Below are 26,375 nucleotides of genomic sequence, written 5' to 3' on the forward strand. Positions count from 1 at the left end.
AAAAAAAAAAAAAAAAAAAAAAAAAAAAAACCCTACAAAAATGAAAAGGGAAAAGTAGGGAAAACCCAAAAGTGACTCAAAGTTGTAAGATTTGTAAGGCAGGAAGGTTGCTAGTGCCACTGCTAGGACAGTCCTGAGAGGTAAGGGCAGAGGCAGAAACCAAAACTCTGAGAAGAGTGACCAGCCAAAGTGACCTGACATGCAAGCCAGTGGCCGAGCCCGAGCTAAAGCTTTGGCCTCAGTCCCCAACCCAAAGCACTACACATGCAATCATGTGGACCAGGTCTCCCCACCTCACTCTGTGAGCCAAATGGTCCCAATCCTCCAATGGCCTTGACTGCTGGCCTCAACCCTTCAGTAAGCTGCAGCCTTTCTAAATTTTCCATCAACTGCTCCAGCTTTCGGGCCCAAATCATGGCAATGGGCAGATAAACAGTGATCAAGTACGCATTTCCATGGATTGCAATGTGGCTTCATTCCTGTAATTCTACACCACTATTTATGAACCATCGGCTCATGATGACTCCCAGATGCTCTCTGTCCTCCTTACACACAACAGGTCTCACCTAGTCTCACCCATAAGACTGTCAACACTTGGGGCCAAGGAGTTCTTTGCTGTGGGGGTGGTCCTGCGCATTGTAGCATGGCCAGCAGCATCCTTGGCCTCTACCCACTAGATGCTGCCCCCAGTTGTGACAACCAACACTATCTCCAGACATTGCCAAATGTCCCCAGCTGAAAACCACTGCCTTATCTCTTGTACAGCTTTTTTCCCTCCTAAACTCGAAAAGTAAACACACTTCAGCTTAGTGGGGTTATAGACATCATAGGATGTCTTAAACTGGAGTCATAAACTGGAGTTTAATGGGGAAACAGGAAACACTGGGCATCTGGCTAGTGTGGGTGAAGCCCCTGGGAGAAGGATCTATGTGGAGATACACAACTCTGTCCACCACGGGTCCTTGTAGACACTCCATAATGTCTTAATTTTTACCAACCCCTAAACTAGATGCCTATACACAGACTCCTAAATTGAGAACACGAATTTTAACTTTTCAGTTCTCATATTTTTGTGCCTCTACTACTAAGCATCAGTGACAACTATGAACAAGACAGAGACTGCTCCTGAGCCCATAGGCTTGCCCAATTTCACAGTGCTGTAAGAAGTGCTATGCTGGGAGCGACAGAGCTCAGCCTGAGCCCCATAGAAGAAGAACACTGGTCCAACTCCACCACTTACTTACAGTTTTCTATCTTTAAAACAGCGACACCAGCCCTACCTACGACTCAGAGTTGTCACCAGGGCCTGGAGTCACAGAAGTTCTAGGCTGGAAGAAACTTTCAAGGACTAAAAGGTGAAGGCACTCTGCAAAAGTGCTGCACAGAGGTAGAGGTCTGCCAGTGGGGTTCAGAAATCATGTGGATCCCAGTGAGGAAGCACCTATTCAGAAGAAAGAAAAAGCAGTGAGATGGGCTCTAAAGCTCTCAGATCCAGTGAGGAATACAGGGGTCGGAGAGCTTTCAGACGACAGCTCACAGGCATCCTGCCTCCCTCCAACCCACGAGCACCACGTACTCCAACCTCCTGATCCACATGCCTTGGGAAGTCCAGCTCCTCAGGGCAGCTGAGATTCTCCCAACTCCTCACAAGCAATGATGCTTCCTGCCCCTACAGGCTGGACAGGTATAGCCCCATCCAAAAGTATTTTTCAGGCTGGGTGCAGTGGCTCACGCCTCTAATCCCAACACTTCAGGAGACCAAGGCAGGTGAATCACTTGAGGTCAGGAGTTCAAGACCAGCCTAGCCAACATGGTGAAACCCCATCTCTACTAATAATACAAAAATCAGCCTCCCAAGTAGCTAGAACTACAGGTACTCACAACTATGTGGTAAGTGCCTGTAGTTCTAGCTACCTGGGAGGCTGAGGCACAAGAACTGCTTGAATCTGGGAGGTGGAGGTTGCAATGACCCAAGATCACGCCGCTGTACTCCAGCCTGGGCGACAGAGTAAAACTGTCTCTTCAACAACAACAACAACAACAGCAACACTATTTTTCAGAAAGTTCATCAGGTTTTTAAACTCAGTGGTAAAAGAGAGTGCTCAGTGACGCTGTCAGATGCAATGAAAAGAGCTGGACTGGGCATTAGAAAACTCTAGTTCTTGTCCCAAGTGTGTTACTCTCATATGCAAAATTTGGGTGGCTCCGCAGCCCTCCATGTCAATATGGTCATCATGAATGGTCCAAACCACAATGGTGGGAATGTCAGCTTTGTTTTGAAATAAAGTATTCTGAAGCCACAGGTGAGTTACCTCCAACAAAGCCTTGCCCTCAATTATTGAGACCCAGCCTGGAGAAACAAAATCCAAAGATAACCTTGAAAGCTCATTTCAGCAAGGATTTCATCCTTCTTTACCTGCAAACCTTTTACCAGAGCTGGCAGCAAACTGATGAGTTAATGCAGTTGGTTGACAGGATGCCAGTGAGACACATGGACAAATGAAAGCCCCACTAATTGACCCATGTGTGCCTGCCTCTTTGCAGATATCAGCCATGGCCAGCCACGAAGGGCACTGGGTAGCCTGTGGGAATGGTGCAACAGAGCCTACTCCCTGTCTGGGAAATCCACTGGAGGCCAGGTGTAACATCCCTTGAAAAGACCACACATATCTCTCTTTCTCTCCTCTTCCTGTGCTAATCAAAAGGGAGCTGAGAACTGGTGCCAATCAAAAGGGAGCTCAGTGGGGAGGAGGGAGTGCAGCTCTGATCACACACTGGGTCATCAGTCCAGATTGGCCAAGAGCTGTCTTTATTGAGCATGTAAACACTTGGCCTCAAATCAATTGCCAATCAAGGTTTTGTAATATCCAAAGGTATCACAATTATTCAAGAGCTCTTATGAAATTCCCAAAATAAAGTTTAATTTTCATTTAAAAAATGCCTGTGGTGTGTCTTATGAAACAGCCTGCCATAATACCAAGCAATGACAACAGATCATTGCTGTTTCCAAATCTGGTTGGGAATCACCATCTTTATACTGAAAGTTGAAAGGCAAACTCATCACCACTTTCAGCCCAGGAAGCCCAAATAATTCAGAAAATTACTAATATTTCGCAAAATAATTCAGCAAGAAGGTGTCCAAAATGCTGGGAAGAACTGAACTGTGATCTATTACCATCCTCCAGGTGGGAAAGAATAAAACAAAAGTCCCACAATTTTAAGTTTGAATTACAAAATTAGAAGAAAAGAAATACAGCTACTGGTACAGATTCAAATTTCGGTTAAGGATTTGATTCCAGTATTACACAATTTTTGTCAAAAGCAAGATTTCTCAGCCACTGAGAAAAAAAATTAAAGACCATGAGAAGAGGCAAAGAAAGGTAATGAGAGGCCTGAGCAAGGACACTAAGGCAGCTCCGCACAGGGAGGTTGGAGTGGAATGGACTTGGGCTCCCGCCTGTACGGTAGGACCTCACCTCCAGGGAGACCCCAGTCCTGGCCCCTCTCCTCACTCTAACACAGGAGGAAGCACCCCTCCAGTGAATTCTGCCTCAGCGGCCGCTGCCCTCATAAATACAAAGCTGGGCTTTAGAGTTTCAGGGGAGAAACTCAGTGGTAGGCGCTTTTTCCCAGCTGCAGCAGCTGGTACTTGGAAGACTCTTAATTTCCCTGCTTTCTGCGCTAATACCCAAAGACACACAGGAAGTGGACTGGACATCTCTGCCAGAGGTGACTAGCTTCAGGAGTGCTGATGGTGGCAAGGCCTGTCTGCACACACTTTGGCCAGGTCCCCCCTCACCCCATCAGCAGCCAAGGGCGCACATCCCTCAACGTGGCTGGCCCTTAGGAGTCACACCCACTGGCCAGAGGTCCTGAGCACCAAGCCCTCCAGCAGTAAGCTCCTAACTCCTTGAGAGGCTAGTTAGCAGCAGGGTTCCATCTGGAACCCAGGTCTCTGACTACAAGAGCTAATCTAGAGCTCTTTTCTCACATTTCTTCAGCAGTGGTCTAGCAGAGGGAGTCAGACCGTAAGTGGAGCCAGCCCCTTCACCAAAGAAAGTGTGATGAAGTTCATGAAACCAGAGAATAAGGCCCTTTGACCTGTCAGGGGCAGATTCTTAAGGGCACACAAGGCGGTGGGGGGAAAACAACAGCAAGTTTATACTCATAGGGAAACATAATCTGTGATTATAAATATTTCATGAGCACTGGCTGAGAGACTAGGGTTGAGAGGGTGGACAGCAAATTAGATCCCAGCCTGCAAAGTGATAGGGCAGCTGGAAAAGCAGCAAAGCCGAGGCTATTCTGGGCTGTGCTATGAGGGCCTGCGTCACAGGCCCTGGCCACCGGCTTTGTTGAAACCACAGCCTTCCAGCGGTCAGCACAGAACACCTTGGGAAGAGGGTTTAAGTCTATGAAGACCAGAGAAGGGGACAGCGAGGACAGAGGAGAGTCATCTGAATGACTCTGATGAACCTAAACAGCAGGGAGGCGGGTGAGGGGTGGCAGCACCCTGCAAGCACATGAACGGAAGACACTTCCTGCTAAGGGCAGAGGAAGAAGTGAGGCTGACCCCAGAAAGCAAGGGACCTGAGAAGCCAGAGGGCAGCTTGGGTAAAGCTGCGCCAGTGAGAGCAAAGGTCCAGCCCTTAAGCAAGTGGTGCCAGGCTGAGAACAATTCCACCTTCCCTTTGTTTCAGGCCAGGGTTCTCTTCCTCCCACAGCCTTTAGGAAGTAGCACAGAAAGCAGGGACGTTAAGAACCTACTGAGTACCAGCTGCTGCCGCTGGAGAGAAACACTCACCACTGGCAAAGCAGGCCCTGGTTTCGATGATTCCTCCTCATTGGCCACATCCAACCGCTGCGGCAGAGCATGTCAGCCCTTCCAGAGGGCCAGATGGAGAGGATATTAGCTCCTAAAATACCCAGAGTACCTTGAATCAGGCTTAGTCAGGAGCAATGTGGTCCTCCAATGGAAGATGTAAAACTAAGAGCCTCTGCCTCATTGCAGTCAAGGCTCAGTGGGCAATGGGCTCTAAGGTATGCCCACAGAACTCGGGAAAATCAGAACATCAGCCTCTAGGATCACAGCTAGTAAGAATCAAGTCAAGATGAAGTGGACTCATCAACTACAAAAGGAAGACCCAATGATGTGGGAAGACCCTGGGTTGGAAGTCACAGGATCCAGCTCCGAGACCAGCTTTACCACTTACTAGTTGGAGAACCCTGAAAAAATCACCTCTTACCTCTGAATTACCTCTGAAACTCAGTGTCTTCAGTGTTATTCCAATTTAAGAGATTATTTATATCCAGCTACCTACTTGACATCTCTTCGATGTCTCAAAGTCACCTCCATTCAGCTTGCCCACACCCGCTATTCCTCCCCAATCCTCCAGCCTAGCTCCAGGTTCAACACAACCAACTATCCAGGCACAGAAGCCAGAAACCTCAGAAAAGCCATCCCTGGCCTTTCCCCATTAGTATTCCCCATTACTAACCCACCTCCATTAGTATTCCCCAAGTCAACTCCACCTCCTAAACATGCCCACTGCCCTCCACCACAACCTGGTCCATATTATCATCTCCCACAGTCTATTGCAAAGCACACTCTTCCATTCTGGCCTCCCCAAGATCTCTCTCCAGAGCAGATCTAACCATGTCTAACCACTTGCTAAATTACTCTCCAGCAGCATCCCAATGACCTCAGTAAAAGGAAAGTCTCCCGAGGACTCACGAGGCCCCACTCCTCTTTTGGCTTCAACCCCCACCATGTTCCCTCTTGCTCTCCCTGTTCCAGCCACACTGGCTCTTTCTTCTAGACCGGGCATTTATCCCATTCCCTCCTGTCACAGGGTTTGTATACATGCCCTTCCCTCTACCAGCAACATTTCCTACTCTTCTCTTACCTAACTAATGCCTATTCATTTATTTCACTGTGATATAAAGTGCACTAAAGTATACAGCTCCGTAATTGTTTACGGATGTCTATCCTCATGGAACTCGCACACAGATCTAGATTTAGGACATTCGTAAGACCCAGAAGTTTCCCTCTTTCCCCTTTCCAGTCTACACCTTCCCTACCCCCCAGGTAACCACTGTTGACTTCTATCACTGTACCTATTCAGAATGCAGCTGATGCAATCCTTCCTCAGGGAAGCTGCCCCCGATCCCACTGAAACTCTAGCTCCTTTATCACAGACCCTTGCTACACTTGGGACTTTGCACTTGTTTGAGGAATTATTGATCCACGTTGGTTTCCCGAGACTATATAAACTCCAGGAAAGCAGGGACCACACCTGCTTTTACTCTTTTTACTTACCTTTGTTTTCTCAGTGCTGACCCATGCAGACTCGTGACAACAGTAAATAGCTACTTCCTATTCCTAAAAGTACCTACCTAAAAGTTTGGTTGTTTTGTTTGTTTGTTTGTTTGTTTTTTAAGAGACAGGTCTTGCCATGTTGCTCAGGCTGGACTCACCTCTTGGGCTCCTCCTACCTCAGCCTCCTGAGCAGTTGAGACTACAGGCCTGGACCACCATCCCTAGCCTGAGTGCTTATTATTGCCAGGTATTGTTCTAAGCACTTACAAACTCATTTAATCTTCACATCAATTCTATCAAGTAGGTACCATTACTACATCCCCCTTTTACAGATAAGGAAACTGAGCTAAAGAAAAGTAAAATAATTTGCCCAGTCATTAAGTGGTAGAGTCAGGATTCAAACCCATACAGTCTGGCCTATGTTCCTAATTATTATCCTACTCTGACTCTCAGAAGCCATTGAGATTAGTTATTCATTTAATGAGTTAACTACCTAAGGTATTCTAAATGAATTTTTTAAAATTTATAAATAAGTTGATGAGATTCCAGCAAAGGAACTAAGAGAGTCTCTAAATCTTTGCAAGCAAACCTACAGATGAATGGAAGATAACTGTCACTGAATCACCCGCACAGACCCAAGATTATGTCATCTGCAAAATGTAAGAACATTTTCATATCTCCAGCAGTCCAGGAAGGATGCTCTGCTACTGGGCACAGTGGAGTGTTCTGGCAAATGATCAGAATAAAGAAAGGATTACTGTCTGGGCTTTACTGTGGCCTGAAGAAAATGTTCACTAGATTAAATCAGCTTCTTTGCTCTTATTCCATGCTAACTCAGTAATCTTTATAACCATTTAAAGTCTCAAGCCCACTAATACAGGAAAAGGAGATTTTGGATGAGAAAAATAAACACAAGTATCTTTTGGTTAGAAAGTGGCAGACCCCACAGTACATTTATAAATTGGTACATGGTGTGTTCCTTGGTTTTCCAGGACCTGTCAGTTGTGGATGAACTCATAGGGTTTAAATCAGAAAAGCAAGGGCTTAGACCCTGGCACCACGGCTGCTCCGTGTAAAGAATGCCACCCTGTGTGGCCAGATTTGGGTAAGCCACCTTGGAACTACTCCAGTGTCATTTACTTTCCCACTACATCCCAGAAAGCTCTGGAAGAACATAAATTAATATATTTATTCTCTCATAGGACACTATTACCCAGTGTGAAGGGAGCAGCCATGTGGCTCCCAAGCTCCCTTAGCAAAAGTGTGGTTCTTGGAACTGCACCATTCACAAACTCTCCTGCAACCAGAGGCCTGGGCTCAACTCACACGAAGTTCTGAGCAATGGCCAGCACCTTGGAATACTCGCCTTCCCGCTTGCGGAGGCTGGTGGGGATAGGTGTCTTAATTCGGGTCCCCACAGGGTTCCCGTTGTCCTCAATGAGTACCACGTTGTTGGAGTCGAACCTGGGGGTCATTCGGGGGCCAGGCATGCGATGCCCCACAATGAGCGCCTTTTTCTTCTGTCCCCTGATGGCCAGGAGTATCTGGTCGCCCACCTTGCCCACCCCATTCTTGTTATAGACGTGGATGCAGCGAGGAGCCCGATGGTATGGGCTGTTCCCCAGGGCACTGTTGTCCACCACTCGTACCCGCGTCATCTTCTGAATCGCACTCAGGCTCCCAGTGGTGCTGGTGGGAGAAAAAAAGTCTGCAGTCTGTATCTCTCCTGGTCAGGGTGCACAAGCCTCTGAGGGCAAGGCTAGGGAGAAAGTACATGTCAGCAACACACACAGAGCAGAGTGCTGTACAGAAGCAGCAACAGAAAGTCAGGACTTTGTGAAGACTTATCTGTACCCACACAGTTTCCTCACAATCGAGAGCTTTTGCTGTTATGTCAAGATCTCAATTTGGATGGGTTTTAAAGAGAACTCAATTTTTCTGTGACAATTAACTTCATAGCAGCCATAACTTAAAGCCTTTGATTTCCAAAGGGACTCTGGGGACTTAAAGGAATCCCTAAGGGGCTATGCCTCACCCACTGCCTATCCTGAAAAACCTGCTTCCCCAGAATACACCCATTCCCTAATTTTCTTATTTACATGTTGCTGAGAACTAGAAGATATGGGTAAGTTTGCTAAGGGAATTCCCTGACACAACACAGCAGAAACTGGAAATAAGTCAAGGTAATAATCTTTTAATACATTTTTTCTCATTAGAAAAAAAAAAAATTAGAGAGTACTTATTAAAGGCAGACAAGGTATTAGTGGGCAAACTGATTACAGTGGGATTCCTATTTTCCTGATGCTAGCACCTGATGCTGGTGTTTCCACAGGGTAATCCTAGGACCTCTTGTTTTTTTTAATGTCAACTCTGTGCAAGCTTACCATCAGCATTGCTGCCAACTAGTAAATTCCATCTCTAGCCCCACCTCTCTTCTATATTCTAATCCTATATATTTCCACTCTCCTCAGCTCCCTACAACATGCCCCACAGTTACTACAAACTCAGTAGGTCCCAAACTGAGCTCACTGCCTCCCCTTGCAAACTTCCTCCTGCTGCTACACTTCTTATCTAGATAATGGGTTCTCCAGCAACACCAGAAACCCAAGGCATAATCTCTCTCCACCAACATCAGCTGGCCACCAAGTCCTGTTGATATCACCTCCTAAGCACCTATGTCCTTCCTCTTCAATCCCACCAACAACTTCCTTCCTCACCCCCCTACACCAAGACTGTGGCATTAGTGTCCTAGGTGGTTCCTAGTACTTTACTGAAAAGCTCTCTTTAGAATATGAAAGTGATGCCACTCCTGCTCAGAATTGTTCAATGGTTCCCCACCGTCTACACTGTCCACAACCTTGTCCCAATTTACCTTCCTTCTAAGGCCACATATCTTACCACTCTGTACAGGAGCAACCAGGAACTACTGGAGTTCCCCAAGCACACCCTGCCTCCCAATTCTCCCTGGAAGCCTAGACAGGATCTGCCCCCAACTCCCTTCTGAGAAGACTGCTTCCACTCTTTCTCCTCCTCTTCCTCCACTAGCAGCTTGTATATGAGGCTTTCCAAAGCACTGTACGATCCTCTATTATAATATTCTATCACATTTTCTTAGAGTTGCTTATTTTCAAGTTGGCTCCTGTGGCTGACAGTGAGCATTCTTTCAGGACAGGAAGCAATTCTCACTCAACTCTGTATAGCCAACCTCAGGCTCAGTGCTCAGGAAACACCTGTGCAATGAGGAGTTGATCAGACCGAGAAGCATGTCTGCCAATGGGCGTGCCTCCGGTGCTCTCCTGGTATGGCATCTAAAAGGAGGGGAGGGTGTCACACTTCTATCATGCTCAAGTTCTTCGTAATAATAAGCATGTATTGTTTTTGTAATTTAAAAAATTCCATTTTTGGCAGGTACAGTGGCTCACACCTGTAATCCTGGCACTTTGGGAGGTCGACGGGGTGGATCGCCTGAGGTCAGGAGTTCGAGACCGGCCTGACCAATATGGAGAAACCCCGTATCTACTAAAAATACAAAATTAGCTGGGCGTGGTGGCGCATGCCTGTAATCCCAGCTACTTGGAAGGCTGAGGCAGGAGAATCGCTTGTACCCGGGAGGCAGAGGTAGTGATGAGCTGAGATTGCACCATCGCGCTCCACCCTGGGCAAAGAGAGCGAAACTCGGTTTCAAAAAAAAAAAAAAAATTCCATTTTTAAAAGCGAGGATTTTAATGCTCTAGGGGAATGATAGGATTGAGAGATGTGAGATTCACTATAAGAGTCTTCCAAGGACTGAAGAGTAAAAGCTTCCACCATATGACATTCCCTGTCGCACTTCTAACATAGCAACATCACCTCCTTACCTATCCCCCCATCCTGTGACCTGACCAACCAGGCCAGCTCAGCCTGATCCCTTTAGCTTTTCCCCAACCCCATGCCTGTCTCCCTGGGTTTTCACTCCTGTTCCAGTCACCATAATACCCAGCCCTGATAGGAGGCTTTAAGACACAGTTTTAAGAACTTAATGGGAAGTTACCTGAAACAGCGATGGATCAGTGCTCTGCTTACAAAGGTGAAGGGGCCCCAGAGCCCAGTAAAGAAAGCCATGGGATCCCAAGATAAATCCTGCAGAGAAAACAGAAGGGGGAAAAATTGATTTCTAAGAGCCCTTAGAGCCAGTTTTCTTTGGGGACTTGTGTGGGAGATGGCACTTCCAGAACAAGATCATTAGTCACAAAATATAAATCTTAGTGGTTAAAGGATACACAGATAATTAGACAGAACTCTAGTTCCAATTTTGCTGATTCATGTTCTAACTCTGGGGTTGGAGAGGTAGAATGGCCCACAACAGCTTCTGCTATTAAAAAAAACCAACAGCACAGAGAATGCCTTCCTTATTATATCACTTCCACAGGCAGGAGGAAAACGTGAACCCTCTGTTATAAACCCCGCCAGGGACTTCTTCTCGAGTCCTCCATAGAGGAAAAACTGCACACTATTGCCCTTGTTGATACTCATGTGCCTTCTGAAACCAACACTTTAACTCCCTAAAAGAAAGTAAATTATCTAAGCAGCCACCCAAGTTGTCTGTCATTATATCACCTTTCCCCTAAATGTGAAGGCCAGAACACCTGTATAGCTCAAGGCCAGCAAAGCAGAGCCAAAGGCTCCTCTTGCCAAGTCACTGACCAGTGTCTCTATTTAGGTCAGTCTCCCAAACAACACTGCAACATGGAACAATGACCTACACCATACTACAGCTGAAAGTGGGCTTTGGGAAACCAAGTTGAAGAGCTGAAAGAGCAAACACCAACCCAAGACTTGTGGCTCCAGTTTTCAGAATCTCAACCCTGTTGCTCCCCACCAACAACAAATATGGAAGCTGCCACTGACCTGAAACACTTGAGCATCACTTAAGGGTGTGTTTCAGAAAGGCCTGCGGCCACCTGCAAAGCACACCCGTTTTTCCACCCAAATATTTGGCTGCAGAGGTGCTCGTTCAAGAGGTCTGCTGAGAAAAGCCTCTACACTGTAGTATTTACACACAGCTTTGCTTTGCACAAGTTCAAACCACCTCAGATAAGATTTTATTTAAGGCCGGGCGCGGTGGCTCAAGCCTGTAATCCCAGCACTGTGGGAGGCTGAGGCGGGTGGATCATGAGGTCAAGAGATCGAGACCATCCTGGTCAACATGGTGAAACCCCATCTCTACTAAAAATACAAAAAAAATTAGCTGGGCATGGTGGTGCGTGCCTGTAATCCCAGCGACTCAGGAGGCTGGGGCAGAAGAATTGCCTGAACCCAGGAGGCGGAGGTTGCGGTGAGCCGAGATCGCACCACTGCACTCCAGCCTGGGTAACAAGAGCAAAACTCCGTCTCAAAAAAAAAAAAAAAAAAAGATTTTATTTAATAAGAATGTTGGGGTGGGGGCAGGGGAATCCATTCTTCCCCAGGAATACCTAGACACTCCATAAATACTTTTTTTTGCTTTCCTTGAGGCAGTCTTGCTCTGTCACCCACGCTGAAGTGCAGTGGTGCACTGCAGTCCAGAACTCACCAGGCTCAGGTAATCCTCCCACCTCAGCCTCCTGAATAGCCAGGACCACAGGCAAGCACCATGATGCCAGGATAATTTTTTGTTTTTTTTGTAGAAATGGCAGTCTCACTATGTTGCCCAGGCTGGTCTTGAACTCCTGAGTTCATGTAATCCTCCCACCTTAGCCTCAAAGTGCTGGGATTATGGGTGTGAGCCACCCACCATGCCTGCCCTTTAAATGCTTATTAACTACAATTTAGCCTCAAATCCCAAACTTACTCCCAAATGTTTTCCTTAAGACAACCCATGAAGCATTAACTAAAATGTAATTATGATTAGAAAATTAAATGCAAAAGAAGGCAGCTAATGTATGCAAGACTGTGACATAACATCTGACACATAGAGAATCAGACTGCCAGATAAGACCATCTTTACTTTTACTGGTGAGGTGACCCAGGACAAGTAACTAAACTGCTGAGCTTTGGTTTCCCATCTGAAACACAGGGATACTAACAGAATCTACCCCCAAGGTAGTTATGAGGATTCAATTAGATAAGCCATGCAAAGTACTTAGCACAGTGCCTAGTACTCATTACCTATTAGCTATCATCATTATCATCTTCATCATCACGATGTCATGTATCATTTTAAAATTAGAAAAATGATATACAGGCAGATTAACTTGTGTAGAGTCCCACAATTAGTTAAGAGCAGAACCAGACTGGATCCAGGTTCAGTCCAAGGGTGCTCTGCTATACCAAAGCTCATTTCACCTGAGAGCTCTGGGTGTCAAGCAGCTTGAAAGGTCATTTGGCCTCTTTCTGTGTTATTTCTTTCTTTTATTTTTTAACTATTATCACTGCAAATTTTATTCAGAAACCCATCTTTGCGGGTTTCTTTTTTTGTTTTTCTAAAAAAAATTCCCATTATGAACTGGTTTGGTCAATAAACCACAACACTTTCTAGCAGACATAAGGTAAGAATGGCATGGCTCAGAATTGCCCAGATCTCTCATGATCTCTCGACTGCCTCCTGTCACACTCCATCTGCCTCCGCCGCCACCTCCACCACCGCCACTGCCACGACCATGGTCTCTATACCAAAAATGACGGTCACAGAATTGGGATCTTGATCTATGCTTCTTGCAACAGCGCCCATGCAGCTCCCACTGTAGCTCTCTGGAAATGGGCTTCAAATGAATGAAGTTGCAGGAGCCACCTCATGTGCATTCTCCCCTCTCATACTGAGAGGGCTTCTCTGAAGTCTATCACAGGTGACAGCTCTGTGTAGATCGGCTGTCCTTTAAACCAATGGTTATTCAAGTCAATCACAGCCTTTTCTGCATCTTCGTCAAGGCGAAACTTGATATACACGTTCCCCACCAGGTGGTCTCCCAGGTTATCACAGAGGTCATCTCCTCAACTTCCCCATACTTCTCCATTTCTGTAAAAACCTCAAAAAATTCATCATAGTGTTCCTGCATCTCAACAGGGCTCACGGCACAGCGCAAACCGTTAGCAAACTAGGAAGAGTTTTGAGTTACAGTAAATGTTCAAGAGGGCAATGGTCTGGCTAAGCACTGGTTTACTGTGCAACCGAGAGCATCTGTCTCCACGACGACATGTTCCAATTTTGAAATAAAATGAACAGTTGACTTTGTCTTTCTTGGTGCTGAAGATGGAGGCCAGATACTCGGCCATTTCCCACCTGCTGTGATGGAAACTGCTTCTGTGTTATTTCTTTATGAACACTTATCAAATGGTTACAATGTGTCAGGCACCAGGCTAAGTGCTTTACATTACCATCTCATTTAAACCTCACAAAAACTCTACAAAGTGGGTACCATTATTATTAGTCTCATTGTCATACACAAGGAAATAAGGCCCAAAGAGGTTAAATAACTTGTCCAAGGTCACATGCCTTGCCCAAGACTAGGAGTGACCAGGATGAAATTTGAACCCCAGCTGTCAGCTTCCTAAACCCATGCTCTTACTCAACAGAGTAAACATGGCAACTTTAATTTAAATATTAATATTTTACAACTAATAGATCATGTTTGCTCCATCAAGAATACTGACATCAGCGAGGTACGGTGGCTCATGCCTGTAATCCCAGCACTTTGGGAGGCCAAGGCAGGCGGATCCCTTGAGGTCAGGAGTTCGAGACCAGCCTGGCCAACATGGTGAAATCCCTTCTCTACTAAAAATACAAAAATTAGCCAAGCGTGGTGGCGGGTGACTGTAATCCCAGCTACTCAGGAGGCTGAGGCAGGAGAAATGCTCGAATCCAGGAGGTGGAGGTTGCAGTGAGCCGAGATCGCGCCACTGCACTCTAGCCTGGGCAATGCAGTGAGACTCCCCATCTGAAAAAAAAAAATACTGATGTCACATGCACATTTTACTCACAGCCAATTCAGTGCTTGCTGAATGAACTGAAATGTAGACACATACCAGGTGAAAATTATTCACTTTAAGTTTCAAAGACAATTTGTAGTATAGAAGGTAATAAGAGATCCACAGTCAGAGCAATAACTAAAAATTGGCGGTAAACAAACAACAAAACTTCTGAAAAGCAGAGTCCTTCTGGTCCAGGCTACAGTTAGCTCAAATCCCTGCCAAGCTGTTCCCATCTGACACTGGCACGCCCTTGGTCTCGATCCCTGGGAGAGAAGAGTTTCCTGAACAGAACCCTCAAGATTAACCCAGTACCACCCACATTCCCTCTCCCGAGAATTGCAACACCCTGCATCTCAGCACCACACTGCTTCCTCCAGAGCACTGATATTCGTCCAAGAACTGCAGAAGCACTTAACAGCTTCCCAGAACTTTCCTGACTCGGGTATCATCAGAAAGCACCTCCCTAAACTCTGTAGGGCTGTCAGTGCACAAACACAAACTTAGGCCTCCTCTCTGCACTTTGTTCACAAGCCATTTCCACAACTGACACTCATCTCTGCCTAGACAAATGTGACCCAGCTCCACAAGCGTCTCCTCCTACGAAGTCTTGTGTCAAACTGCAACATCAATTGCTACCCCTCCTGCACATTGGGGACATCCTTGTGCCAGTGTAACTCTCACTGAGCCAATATTGACTATCCAAACATGGACACTGACATGAGGCTCATGTCCTTTAACATTCTATTTCTTCCTACTCACTTATCCAAAATTCAGAAACCAGAAATCCTGACAACATGGCACCTGAACATGCTACAGGAATTCAGGAGCCACACAGACTTTGATGGTAAGGATTACCTGTATTACTGTCAAACAAAAGCGTGATATATTCATGTCTCTAGGGAGCGCTTCCATTTTCCTAAGAAAAAGCCCAATTCAGTAACTTTTCACTAGCTCTTCCGTGGATCTGATACCGACCTCTAGACCCAAACCCAAAGGACTCAGACATCAAATGGACAGCAGTTAGCATTCCTATGAACTTGAAAGCACAAAAGAATCAAATACATTCACTTATTGTATATATGTCCCTTATTCCCCCCCCACACAAAAAAAACCTGTGGTATCCTCCTCTTCCTAGCAAAAGACCCCAGACAGTCCTGATAAACAGTAGGAGTGCAATAAATACTTGTTGAATAAAATAAATGAAGTAGCCAGGAGAAAGACAGATCCCCCACTTCGCCCATGGCTCTAACAGAGGGAAATCCAGACACGGTAGAGCTGTTATCTGTATTTTAGGAATCAGGACATCTCACGCAAACGTGCTGTAAGAGAATGATGGTGCTAATCATGGAAGATTAGCCCGTGCTTTGTTTCCAGGCCCCCTGGACTCATCTCTTGGGCCTGGTGCCTACATACACTGCCCACTATGGAAAATGCCGCATTCCACCAATGAAATAACTGCTTCGGATCACGGAAGAGTAATGGAGGCAGCAATTTACTTCAAAGCAACTTTGATGGACCCCGATATTATTTCCTAGCATAAATCTACCCTGTGGACACAGACTCTGAATCACTTCAGACCTAGTCTATATACAATGCTTTGTTTTACAAGCAATGTCATTCTGAGTCTTGTGTAAAAACACTGGCTTCAATGACAGTTCCTTCTCTACAACACTCTCACTTAGAGGAGACCAAATATTTGGAAAACTTTGGTGCCAGGGATGGCTTTTCATGCCACTTCCTGGTCAGCACTAAGTATTACCCTCCAGTTTCAGAGTATGAATTACTGAACCACAACCTCTCCTTAAAAAGAGCCCAGGGTGGTGGGGGAGGGGGAAGCAAGGAGGAAGAGAAGGTGGGTGGAAGGAAAAGGAAAAAGAAATTAATACAATCCAAGCCATGCTCATTTTCTATCTTGCTTTAAGATCTCCCTTCAGTTGCAGGGGCAAGGGAAGACTGGATTTCAGAGGAATACCAGGGAGTTGGCATCGCCCTACAGATCGCATTGGAATGTATGCGCTGGGAGAGCAGGGACCCACCCTTGCTCTGCTCAGTGCCAGACACTCAGTGCCCAGAACGGTACCTAGCACAACTACAGCTGAGTGACTCTCAGTTAAGTGGGCAGAACTGATTTATGGCTGGGCACAGTTGCTCACGCCTGCAACTCCAGCACTTTGGGAGGCTGAGGCAGGCAGATCACCTGAAGTCAGGGGTTTGAGACCAGACTGGCCAACAAAGTGAAACCTTGTCTCTACCAAAAATACAAAAAAATTCGTGGGGCATGGTGGCGTGCGCCTGTAGCCCCAGCTACAGCCAGTCCCCAGCTGAGGCAGAATTGCTTGAACCCAGGAGGAGGAGGGTGCAGTAAGCCGAGATCACGCCACTGCCCTCCAGCCTAGATGACCAAAAAAGAAAAGAAAAGAAAAAAAAAAAGAAAAGAAGGGAGGGAGGGAGGGAGGGATAACTCAACCTCCAGCTCCAGGGAGGCTCCATGTCAGTGGGTTGGTGGTTTTTCTTGTGCCCTTTACCCAGGCTCCCAGTGACTTGGGAAAGCCTCATAGGCACTGAGAGCTCATTTTTAGCTACTCTGAGTTGGAAGGGCGGACACAAAGAGCCTGTACCTCTGACGCTTTGTGGAAAGCTGGAATGTACCATTACTTTAAGTTTTGAGGATCAGCAAAATATATTTAGTATCACAGATCTATATATAATCATACATTGTTTCTACCTAAATAATTTCAATCTTTAGGTGCCTGGCAGGTTACCTTTTAAAGACCTTTCAAGGGGAATGGACTCTACAGTAAAAGGAGAAAACAAAAGCGCAATCACAAATGAGCATTTAAAGGAGGTTCTGCTAGTATGCAACGGAAGGGAAAAGAGACACTGAGGAAATCAAATGGAAAGCCCAGACACAAAAAGGACAAACTCTGCCAGTGTGTGAGTATAAATGTCCTTCTTAATCAGCGTAGAAAAAGCAAAGGCCTGGTAGCTCTGACAAATCAAAAACAAAAAGGAATTCTTGGGACCCTCTGTCCTGTCATGCAGACACAACCCCTCCCATCTCAGGTTTCTCCCCAATTATTCTGGACCAATAAGTACTTTCAATTGCTACTTACAGACCTATTACTGTTTTTGCTATCCAACTTTCCTTTCAGGAAGTTTGGGGGGGGGGGGGGGGGGGGGGTTTTAACCTCACACAATAGCATGTTACAATTCTCGAAGTGCTTTCACACAGATCACTTTCTTTGAAGATTTCATTCCGATCTCCCAATGGAAACAAAGACAAACAGGAAAGACCAACAGTCTGCAAGGCAGCTGAATCTGCTAATGATTTTGAACAGTTCTGCAGGCTCCACAGAGTTGGAGAAATGAAGACAGAAATGCTAAGACTTGTTGGTTGACTCATCCAAGGTTAGAAGGCAACAAGGTCCAGACCAGAGCCCAAGGTTTTTGTTAAACACTATACAATATTTGCACAGTGAAGATGCTGCTTTAGCCACTAATAAGCTTCATGGACACAAACAAACGTATCACATACACAGGGCAAGTACTCCTCCTTTGGCAAGGCTGCCACATAATCTTTTAAAAACTCAGGAAATAAAAAGCCATCTCTTCATTAAATATCTGCACTACACTCAGGACAGCCTCAGACCAAAGCTAAAGCTGATTTTGAGTCATCTGCAAAGGTGTGTGTTTTCACAGCAGCAGTACCAATAAGTAGTATCCCTCAATAGCATGATGGGCTGTTTCCACCAAAGCTACCACTGAGAAAACCCCATCTCTCAAGCCCATTTCACAAAGGGAAAACATGTCTAGGATTCTTGTCCTACATTTGTTTTTTTATCTAACTTATGCCCCACCTTGTTGCAAAAATATTTAAAGCAGGCTGGGCGTGGTGGCTCACACCTGTAATTCCAGTACTTTGGGAGGCTGAGTGGGGGAGGATCACTGGAATTCAGGGGTTGGGTGCTGCAGTGAGCATAATTTCAGCATAACACTCCAGCTTGGGTGATAGAGTGAGACTCTGTCTCAAAAAAAAAAAAAGGTAAGTAGGAGTAGTTAGACAATTCTCAATTATTCAAGATGGTTTTTCAATGTATAGATTTGCATATTTTATCTACTCCAGTTTTGTTCCCCCTCCCATCCCTACCTCACAAGTGTACAAGCATCTATAATCCAGATATAAATTTGTTATATTCTTCATATGGTCAAACTCAGGAAAAAAGGCACAAGGCAAAGTAAAATTCTACTTAATCGCATACATAATTCCTTTCCTATTAGCACCTACGTTGGGCCAGGTTTAGGTGGGCTCCAGGTTTATGGAGATGTCAAATAGGCAGGAGAGCAGTGTGAAAATGTTAAAGACTGGGGATGGGAGGGTCCTGCTGATGGAATGCCTGTATTTCACTCTATCCTTCCTGCATCTCAAACTAAGTCTGTGACCCTGGAATCACTTGTCCAGGTCTCAATGACTCTGTCAAAAAAAGATCATATTGGGAAAAGCAAAGAGGTCTGGAAATGGAAGTACTTTAGCTTCATCATGTAAGAGATCATTTTAATGTGGACAATCCTTCTCTGAATTATTCAGTAGGGACTAGTTCTGCAGGATAAATAGTTTGTTTACCAGATCCTGGCCAGCAAGAACAAGCTCACTCCCTGATTCTCCAGGTAGCACCATGGGTGCCTCTTTAAGATAACAGCCCTGAAAATGTTTTCAGTTTAGAGTAAACATGGTTAAGGTGCTTTCTCTCTTTTCTAAAGACATAAACGATTTTTTGATTTTTTTTATTTTTGAGATGAGTCTCGCTCAGTAGCCCAGGCTGGAGTGCAGTGATACAATCTCTGCTCACTGCAACCTCCACCTCCTGGTCCCAGTTCAAGAAATTCTCCTGCCTCAGCCTCCTGAGTAGCTGGGATTACAGATATGCGCCACCACACCCAGCTAATATTTTCAGTACAGATGGGGCTTTACCTTGTTGGCCAGGCTAGTCTTGAACTCCTGACCTCATGATCTGCCCACCTCGGCCTCCCAAAGTGCTGGGATTACAGGTGTGAGCCACGGTGCCCAGCCAATATTTTAAGTTTTTTTTTTTTTAAGTTGAGACAGGGTTTCACCGTTGTAGCCAGAATGGTCTCAATCTCCTGACCTTGTGATCCTCCTGCCTCGTCCTCCCAAAGTGCTGGGATTACAGGCATGAGCCACCTCGCCTGGCCCCGATTTTTTTTTTGAGTTTTTAACAGAGGGCTTTCCTACTCTGAGCTATTTCACTAATGAATGGTAAACTACTTTACTATTGTCTTTTTAAATATTCAGCATATTACCTGACCCAGAATATTTCTGAGATCTGAACCACATTCTTCTCTTGCATACTAGTTGTCACTGTCAATACACATGTAAAATCATAACAGGATAGGCTACAACCCAGACAAACCATCAGCCTATAAAAAAGAAGGCTAAACCATAACCTGCTTTTCAAGCCCCCACCCCCTCCCCACCCCTGCCAGTCATAAGACCTATCTAAGTAACCTCACAGTGGGAAAATCCATCTTAGGTGGGCCCAGATATCACAATCCCAAAGACAGGAGTGGAGCAAAATAGGTTTTAAAGGATTGTCGCAAAACTGAAGATTCTAGAAGCTAAGGAGAGTCTACATAACCATGTTCAGTGCCCAACTACCTGAAAAATGAACTCCAGGGAAACTTTGTTGTTGTTATTCCCCGCTCCCCCAGCTCCCCACCACCCAGGGAAACATTTTATCCTTAATATTCAGGAGCAATAATAAAATATTTTGGCCACTGTTCCCTAATGGATTCCACAAGGCACTCAATTCTCATTTCAGGCTTTCAAAATGCTTGCCCTGGAAAGTGTCACTTGATGGTTCACACACTCCTTGAGGATTAGGTGCTAACCCTAATTAGGCACAGGCAGAAATAGTTCAAGAATCCACATGCTCAGATTCATAACTATACTTTTTTGTAAAAAATAAAAACATTAAAAAAAATGCCTTCTGGCTGGGCAAGGTGGCTCACGCCTGTAATCCCAGCACTTTGGGAGGTTGTGTTGGGTAGATCGAGTGGTGAGGCCAGGAGTTAGAGACCAGCATGGGCAACACGGTGAAACACCATCTCTACTAAAAATGCAAAAATTAGCCAGGAGCGGTGGCGCTGGCCTGCAGTCCCAGCTACTTGGGAGGCTGAGACATGAGAATTGCTAGAGCCCAGGAGAGGCTGCAGTGAGCTGAGATAGCACCGCTGCACACAGGTCTCCCCAGCCTGAACAACAGAGAGGCTCTGTCTCAAAAAAATAAAATAAAATGCCTTCTAGTGATGCTTAGAAGTCCAAAAACCAGGTAACTATGGCTTCCACTTCCATTTTTCAGATATCCATTATAGTTCTACTCAACTTCAAAGTGAATTTTATTGTCCACACAAGCAATTTCACAACTCCCAGAGTCCAAGCCTACAAGACCCTTCCCACCAGGTACTTTACCAAAAACGGGCTTTATCTCCATCTTCCTTTCTGTCACAGGTAAAAAACTGCCTTTCCTAATTAAGCCAACCTACTTCTTTTTTCTTTTTTTTTTTCGGATGGAGTCTCGCTCTGTCGCCCAGACTAGATTGCGGTGGCACAATCTTGGCTCATTGCAATCTCCGCCTCCCAGATTCAAGTATCCTCCTGCCTCAGCCTCCCAAGTAGCTGGGACTAAAGGTGCATGCCACCATGCCTGGCTAATTTTTTTTACATTTTTAGTAGAAAAGGGATTTCACCATGTTAAACAGGATGGTCTCCATCTCCTGACCTCGTGATCCAACGGCCTTGGCCTCCCAAAGTGCTGGGATTACAGGCGTGAGCCACTGCGTCCACCCAAGCCAGCCTACTTCTTACCTCAATAAAATCCTTGTTTTTCAATAGCACGTACAGTATTTCCAGTGATGAACAGTGAACTGCCTTTCGTCTCACACAGTAAACTCCATGAAAAACATCCACTTTGTTCTTTACTGCATATTCCTGGTATGCTAACTGCATAATCACGGACAATTTTAAGTGACTCAGGCAGGCCGGGAGCGGTGGCTCACGCCTGTAATCCTAGCACTTTGGGAGGCCTAGGTGGGTGGATCACCTGAGGTCAGGAGTTCGAGGCCAGCCTGGCCATCATGGAGAAACCCCATGTTAAAAAACAAAACAAAACAGAATAGAATACAACAGAACAGAACAGAATAGAATAAAACAGAATTGAACGAATGAATAAATGAATGAGTGAATTTTCGGGAACAAAGGAAAAAATAAATAAATAAATAAATAAATACTCAGGCAAAGAAAGGCAAGAGGGCAAATAGCAGGATACAGGAGACCAATGCTTTTCAAGCGTTTCTCACTGCTACCTACAGAAACACACTGTAGAACACCTACGATACACTCACACGTGTGTGTACACCTGATGCAAATGTCAAATGTTGTCTTACTAAGTGCAACACCATCTTATATTTTCTATTTCATTTTTTTAAAGGCCGTGATCTAATTTCCAACTCACCAATAGGATTCACTTTGAAAAACACTGCAAATAAATCAAACCTTACAGTTGCATTCCGAAAGCTACTAAAGATCCCTTGAAAAACCAGCATACAGCAGAGAAGCTGACCAACTATAAGATCCAAACTCGCCAGGTAGGCAATGTCCTTCTGTCCAGCAGTGGCAGTTCCCAGCACCAGCCGCCCTGGGAGTTAAGTATCTCCCTAACTCCCAGAGTTTCCCAAGTACCCCAAGATGTCTGTCATATACCCTGTTAACCTCTTTATAAATTCAGTCCCATCCATCTCTTATGGTGGCAAAATTCATTTATCGTCCGCTGTGGAAAGCATACTTCCTTTTTGTCCCCTCCAGGAACGAGAAATTAAAATACCAAGTTGGTGCCCGTTGTGCCTTTGTGATCTTATTTGTGTGGGTGATACATAGAAATCTGACTCTCAGTCTCTCCATCTTTCCAGTCTTAATCACTGGCAGAAGCAGTCTCCAGTGAAATGAGAAACCAGGGAACCCCCTGGCCTGGGGGAGGGCGCACTCATCAGCGTGACAGAGTGAAAGCAAGAACTCACTCCACACACCACAGAGGCGTCTGGCTAACTCATCTCCAAATCCAAGTTGTGAAAGGGGAGGGCGGCGCGGACAGTGGAGGAGACGCGCCGGAGTGACCTGCGGCGGCTGGACGCAGCCAGACCTCCCCAGTACTGCTCTGCAACCCCGGGAAAGCAGGTGAGCGCGGGCCGCGGACTGAGGAGTCGCAGAAGCCGCCCATGCAGAGCAGAAGGAAGGAGAGTCCGAGTCATGGGCCTCCCCTCCCCGTTGGGACCCCTCCCACTGACCCTCTCCCCCAAAGGGCCCACAAGCCTCCCACTCTGGCCTCTCCTCACTCACCCGGGGGAGTGGGCCTCCCCTACTGGAGAGAAAGGAGGAGGCGAAGGAGAGAATTAGGGGCTTGACGCCCACCACCGCCCCCCGACAAACCGCTCTCGCCACACGGGAAAATCCCGCAGCGGGACCCACCGGCCAAGCGCCGCCTTAGCCCCACGCGGCCTCCCCTCAGCGCCTGCGCTACAGGGCCAACGCGGTGGACGCGATCTGAGAGTGCGCGCGCGCGCGCCTTGCGTGCGCCGGCGTGGGGGGCGGGCCCTGCGGAGCTCCGCCCCCTCCTCCTCCCTCCTCCCGCTCCCCCCCCCCCATACACTGCCGCGGCCGCCGCAGGAGCCCGGAGCTCGAGCCGCCCAGTGACTCCCCCTCCCCCTCCCCCAGCCCCGCCCCGCCCCAACCCGGGGCTCCGAGCTGGAGCCGAGTCTGCGCCTGGGGGTGAGTACGCGACCCCTCCCCTGCCCTCGCTCTTTTCTTCGAAGATCTCACCACCACCCAAAGAAAAAACCTGGACTCAGCTGCGCGTCCCCTCCCTTCAACCTCCTGCGGGACCCAGAGGTGCCCGGGCCCGCGGGACTCAGCGGTAGTGCGCGCTGCCCCCAACCCCGCACCATCCCAAGCCAAATGTGAGTCCTCCACCGGCTGCCGGAGGTCCAGATACGCGCCGCCCGCTCTCCCTAGCCCCGGGGAGATCCCAAGGGGTGGGACCCCCGCCCCCGGCCCCCGAGTGCCACTCTTCTCCCACCTGCCCGGTGCAGGTGCGCGTCCCCAGAGGTGCGCGCCCCTCGGAGGTGTCAGCTGCGCCCCCCCGCCCGCTGCCGCTGTAGAGAACTAGCGGCCCCCGCCCCCGAGTTTTGGATCCCGGGGTCGCCAAGTCCGATGCCCTCGATCTCTTTTATTTTTTCTGCTGCTCCCGGCGGCTAGTACACCCGAAGCCGGCCCGGGGAAGGGGCTCGGGCTCGGGCTTGGGTTCCGGCAAGGGCAGGGTTCGCAGGTGCTGGCACGAGGCCGGCCGCTGCCCCTGGCCGGTCTGGGGACTGAATGGTCGGCGGGCTGGGGAGGCGGCCGGACCCAGGAGCGTGTCCTCTCCTTGCGCCCCACACAGTGCAGTTCATTCATGAGCCGCCCGGGCCTGCGTTGGAGGGTGCGGTGGGGAAAAGATTCAGACACGGAACCGAGAGTGGGGCAAAGGCCCTGTTGGGGGGAGGGGGCGCCGCTTTGTCACTCTTGGCTGTCTTGACTGTTTAGGGGGAACAGTCCCAAAGCTTGGCGTCTTGTTCCCCAGAAAAGGAAAGGACGCCTGGGAAGTGGGGAGGAGAGGTCAGAGGGGCTGGCTGCCCTTGGGGCTCTGTGCTGCCACCTGCCTGGGTCCCCTAGGCAGAGGTCTGGCCGCTCAGGGCAAGCCTGAACACTCCACTGCTCTAGGGGCTGGGGCTTCCCTACCCAATACCGGTCTGCAGCAGCCGGGGAGCAATGAGGCTGTGTGTGCCCAACACCTGCTGAAGAGGGGCCCTGCCTCCCACGCCAGGGTGAGGAGGGGAGTGGGAGTGTGCTGGCAGCATGATTGTCCTCCAGGGCACCAGAGGGTCCAGGCCCTGGCATGCCCCAGGTGGCACATGCTGGGGCCTGCTGTTGGCTCACTCAGTGCAGTCTCAGCCTGTGGGTGGGTGGGGACATGGCAAGGTAGAAGGCAGGCGGTGGGTAACTAAGAACCCCCTTTGGACATCATACAAGTTCCCTTCAAGTATAGCAGAGTCTTAGAGACCTGGGTTCAAATTCTACCTCTACCATTCTTCAGCTATGTGACCTTGACAAGTTACTTAACCTGTCTGAACCTCAGTTTCCATTAAAAAACTGTTTAAGCCTGTAATTCTGGCACTTTGGGAGACTGAGGTGGACAGATCACCCGAGGTCAGGAGTTCGACACAAGCCTGGCCAACGTGGTGAAACCCCGTCGCTTCTAAAAATAAAAAAAATTAGCCCCACGTAGTGGCACACACCTGTAATCCCAGCTACTCGGGAGGCTGAGGCAGGAGAATGGCTTAAACATGCGAGGCAGAGGTTGCAATGAGCCGAGATTTCACCACTGTACTCCAGCCTGGGTAAGACAGTGAGACCCATCTCTTAAGAAAATTCATATTGAATATTTGATATTTAGGGAAGAATTATGGGATAATCTTTGTTAGATGTCCATGGTTACAAGGAATAAAAATCTAGATGATGGGTTGAGAGCTGCAGTAAAAAACCATGGCACATGTATAAAAAAAAAAAAAAAAAAAAAAAAAAAAAAAAAAAAAAAAAAAAAAAAAAAAAAAAAAGTGTGGTTACTACCACCTCTTTACAAGGTTTATCATGGGGATCAAACAGACAAGGTAACAGAAGTAAAGAGCTTGGCATCCTGCCTAGTAGTTGATTAATAATGGGTTATCGCCTCTGAACTTCTGACCCATCATTCTCCCATGCCCCCACCTCCCAGGCTGCCGCAGATGGATAGGGTATGTTTGAAGAGTGAGACTATTTCATGTCACTCAGTGGTCTAGTCCCTAACACAGTGTAAATTTAGGTCTAAATAAGAAGCCCAACATGACTGAGGGACTCTGTCGCATTTCTATCCTGTTAAATTCTGTGTTTTTATCTTATTTCTATTTTTACCAATTTTCTTTCTCTAAATCAACCCCTTTTATTCCACACCGTATTAATAACAATAGCTAATTTCTGGAGCCCATTATATGCCTTGAACTATATTAAGAGTTTTACGTAAGTCATCTTGTTTAATCCCCAGAACAACGACACAACTGGATTATTGTCCTGTTTTACAAATGAAGAAACTGAGGCCCAGGGTGACTAAGTAATTTGTCCAGGTTAGAAGCCTGGTCTGTCACATCCTAGAGTCTGTACTCTTAACCATCAGACTATGGTGCCTGTCCCCTACACCTGCCTCAGAACCTGAAATCACAAACCCAAGGCTTGAGTGGAAGAAGGCTACAAGCAAGAGGAAAGGCAAGCAGGTAGAAATAGGGTAAGGCATTTCTCCAGAGTGGTAACTGGCTGCCTCCGGCTGCCTTGTGGAAGTGGCTCTTCTGTTTGCAGATATCTCTGCAAAGTGTTGTGGTTAACAGCTCACACTTGAGCCAGGCAGCCTGGGTCCATATCTGGGTCTACCACAGACTGGCTGTGTGACCTTAAGCAGCTCCCATAACCTCTCTGTACCTCAGTGTCTTCCTGGGGTTGTGATGGGGAACAAATGAGTTATATTTGCAAAGTGCTTAGAACAGTGCTTGACACAAAAGAAGAGTTAAAAAAACATTTAATACATGTGTTATTTTACTACTACTTTTTTTTCTTCTTTTTCTGTTTTTCTTTTTTCTTTTTAGACAGGGTCTCTTACCTGTCGCCCAGGATGGAGTGCAGTAGCACGATCTCAGCTCACTGCAGCCTGGAACTCCCCGGGCTCAGGTGATCTCCCACCTCGGCTCCCAGAGTCTGGGACTACAGACGTGCACCACCACACCCAGCTAAATTTTAGCAGGGTATCTTTTGTAGAGTTGGGATTTTGCTATGTTACCCAAGCTGGTCTCGAACTCCTGGGCTCAAGTGATCCTCCCACCACAGCCTCCCAAAGTGCTGGGATTACAGGTATGAGCCGCTACCATGCCCAGCTTTTTTTTTTTTTTCCCCCTCAAGGCAAGGTCTTGCTCTGTTGCCCAGGCTAGAGTGCAGTGCACGATC

At 47.1% G+C, this 26,375-nt stretch overlaps 2 protein-coding genes and 1 pseudogene across 8 annotated transcripts in view; 1 reads left to right on the forward strand and 2 right to left on the reverse strand.

Moving 5' to 3' along the window:
* Positions 1-7,491: 7,491 nt before the first annotated feature.
* MRPL14 (mitochondrial ribosomal protein L14) lies at positions 7,492-22,885 on the reverse strand. Of its 3 annotated transcripts, none has more exons than XM_017547412.2 (3): positions 22,785-22,885; positions 10,350-10,438; positions 7,492-8,008 (listed from the first exon to the last, which is right to left on the reverse strand). In XM_017547412.2, exons 2-3 carry the CDS (start codon positions 10,418-10,420, stop codon positions 7,642-7,644), a joined length of 438 nt encoding a protein of 145 aa, XP_017402901.1. In that variant the 5' UTR covers positions 10,421-10,438; positions 22,785-22,885; the 3' UTR covers positions 7,492-7,641. The 3 variants fall into 3 exon arrangements, with proteins under 3 accessions (XP_017402901.1, XP_017402900.1, XP_017402904.1); XM_017547411.2 differs by having other exon boundaries at positions 22,656-22,852; XM_017547415.2 differs by lacking the exon at positions 22,785-22,885 and having other exon boundaries at positions 7,493-8,078.
* On the reverse strand, positions 12,747-13,761 carry LOC108317148 (annotated as a pseudogene).
* Positions 22,349-26,375, forward strand: part of TMEM63B (transmembrane protein 63B) — a 28,746-nt gene continuing 24,719 nt past the window's right edge. Inside the window, exon 1 of one of the 5 annotated variants that reach the window (XM_017547404.2) lies at positions 22,349-22,493. The gene's annotated coding sequence lies outside the window, so the exon portion shown is untranslated. Of the gene's footprint in view, positions 22,494-22,964; positions 23,273-26,375 lie in introns of those variants that run through there. The other 4 variants (XM_017547408.2, XM_017547402.2, XM_037745344.1 and 1 more) reach the window with 4 other exon arrangements.

This window comes from Cebus imitator, unplaced genomic scaffold, assembly GCF_001604975.1.
Source record: "Cebus imitator isolate Cc_AM_T3 unplaced genomic scaffold, Cebus_imitator-1.0 Scaffold197, whole genome shotgun sequence".
Lineage (NCBI taxonomy): Eukaryota > Metazoa > Chordata > Mammalia > Primates > Cebidae > Cebus > Cebus imitator.

Coding starts and splice junctions, on each gene's coding strand:
- MRPL14 (XM_017547412.2), bottom strand. CDS start 10,420: ATGGCTTTCTTTACTGGGCTCTGGGGCCCCTTCACCTTTGTAAGCAGA. Junction 8,009..10,349: donor CTGATCCATCGCTGTTTCAG/GTAACTTCCCAT, acceptor TTCTCCCACCAG/CACCACTGGGAGCCTGAGTG.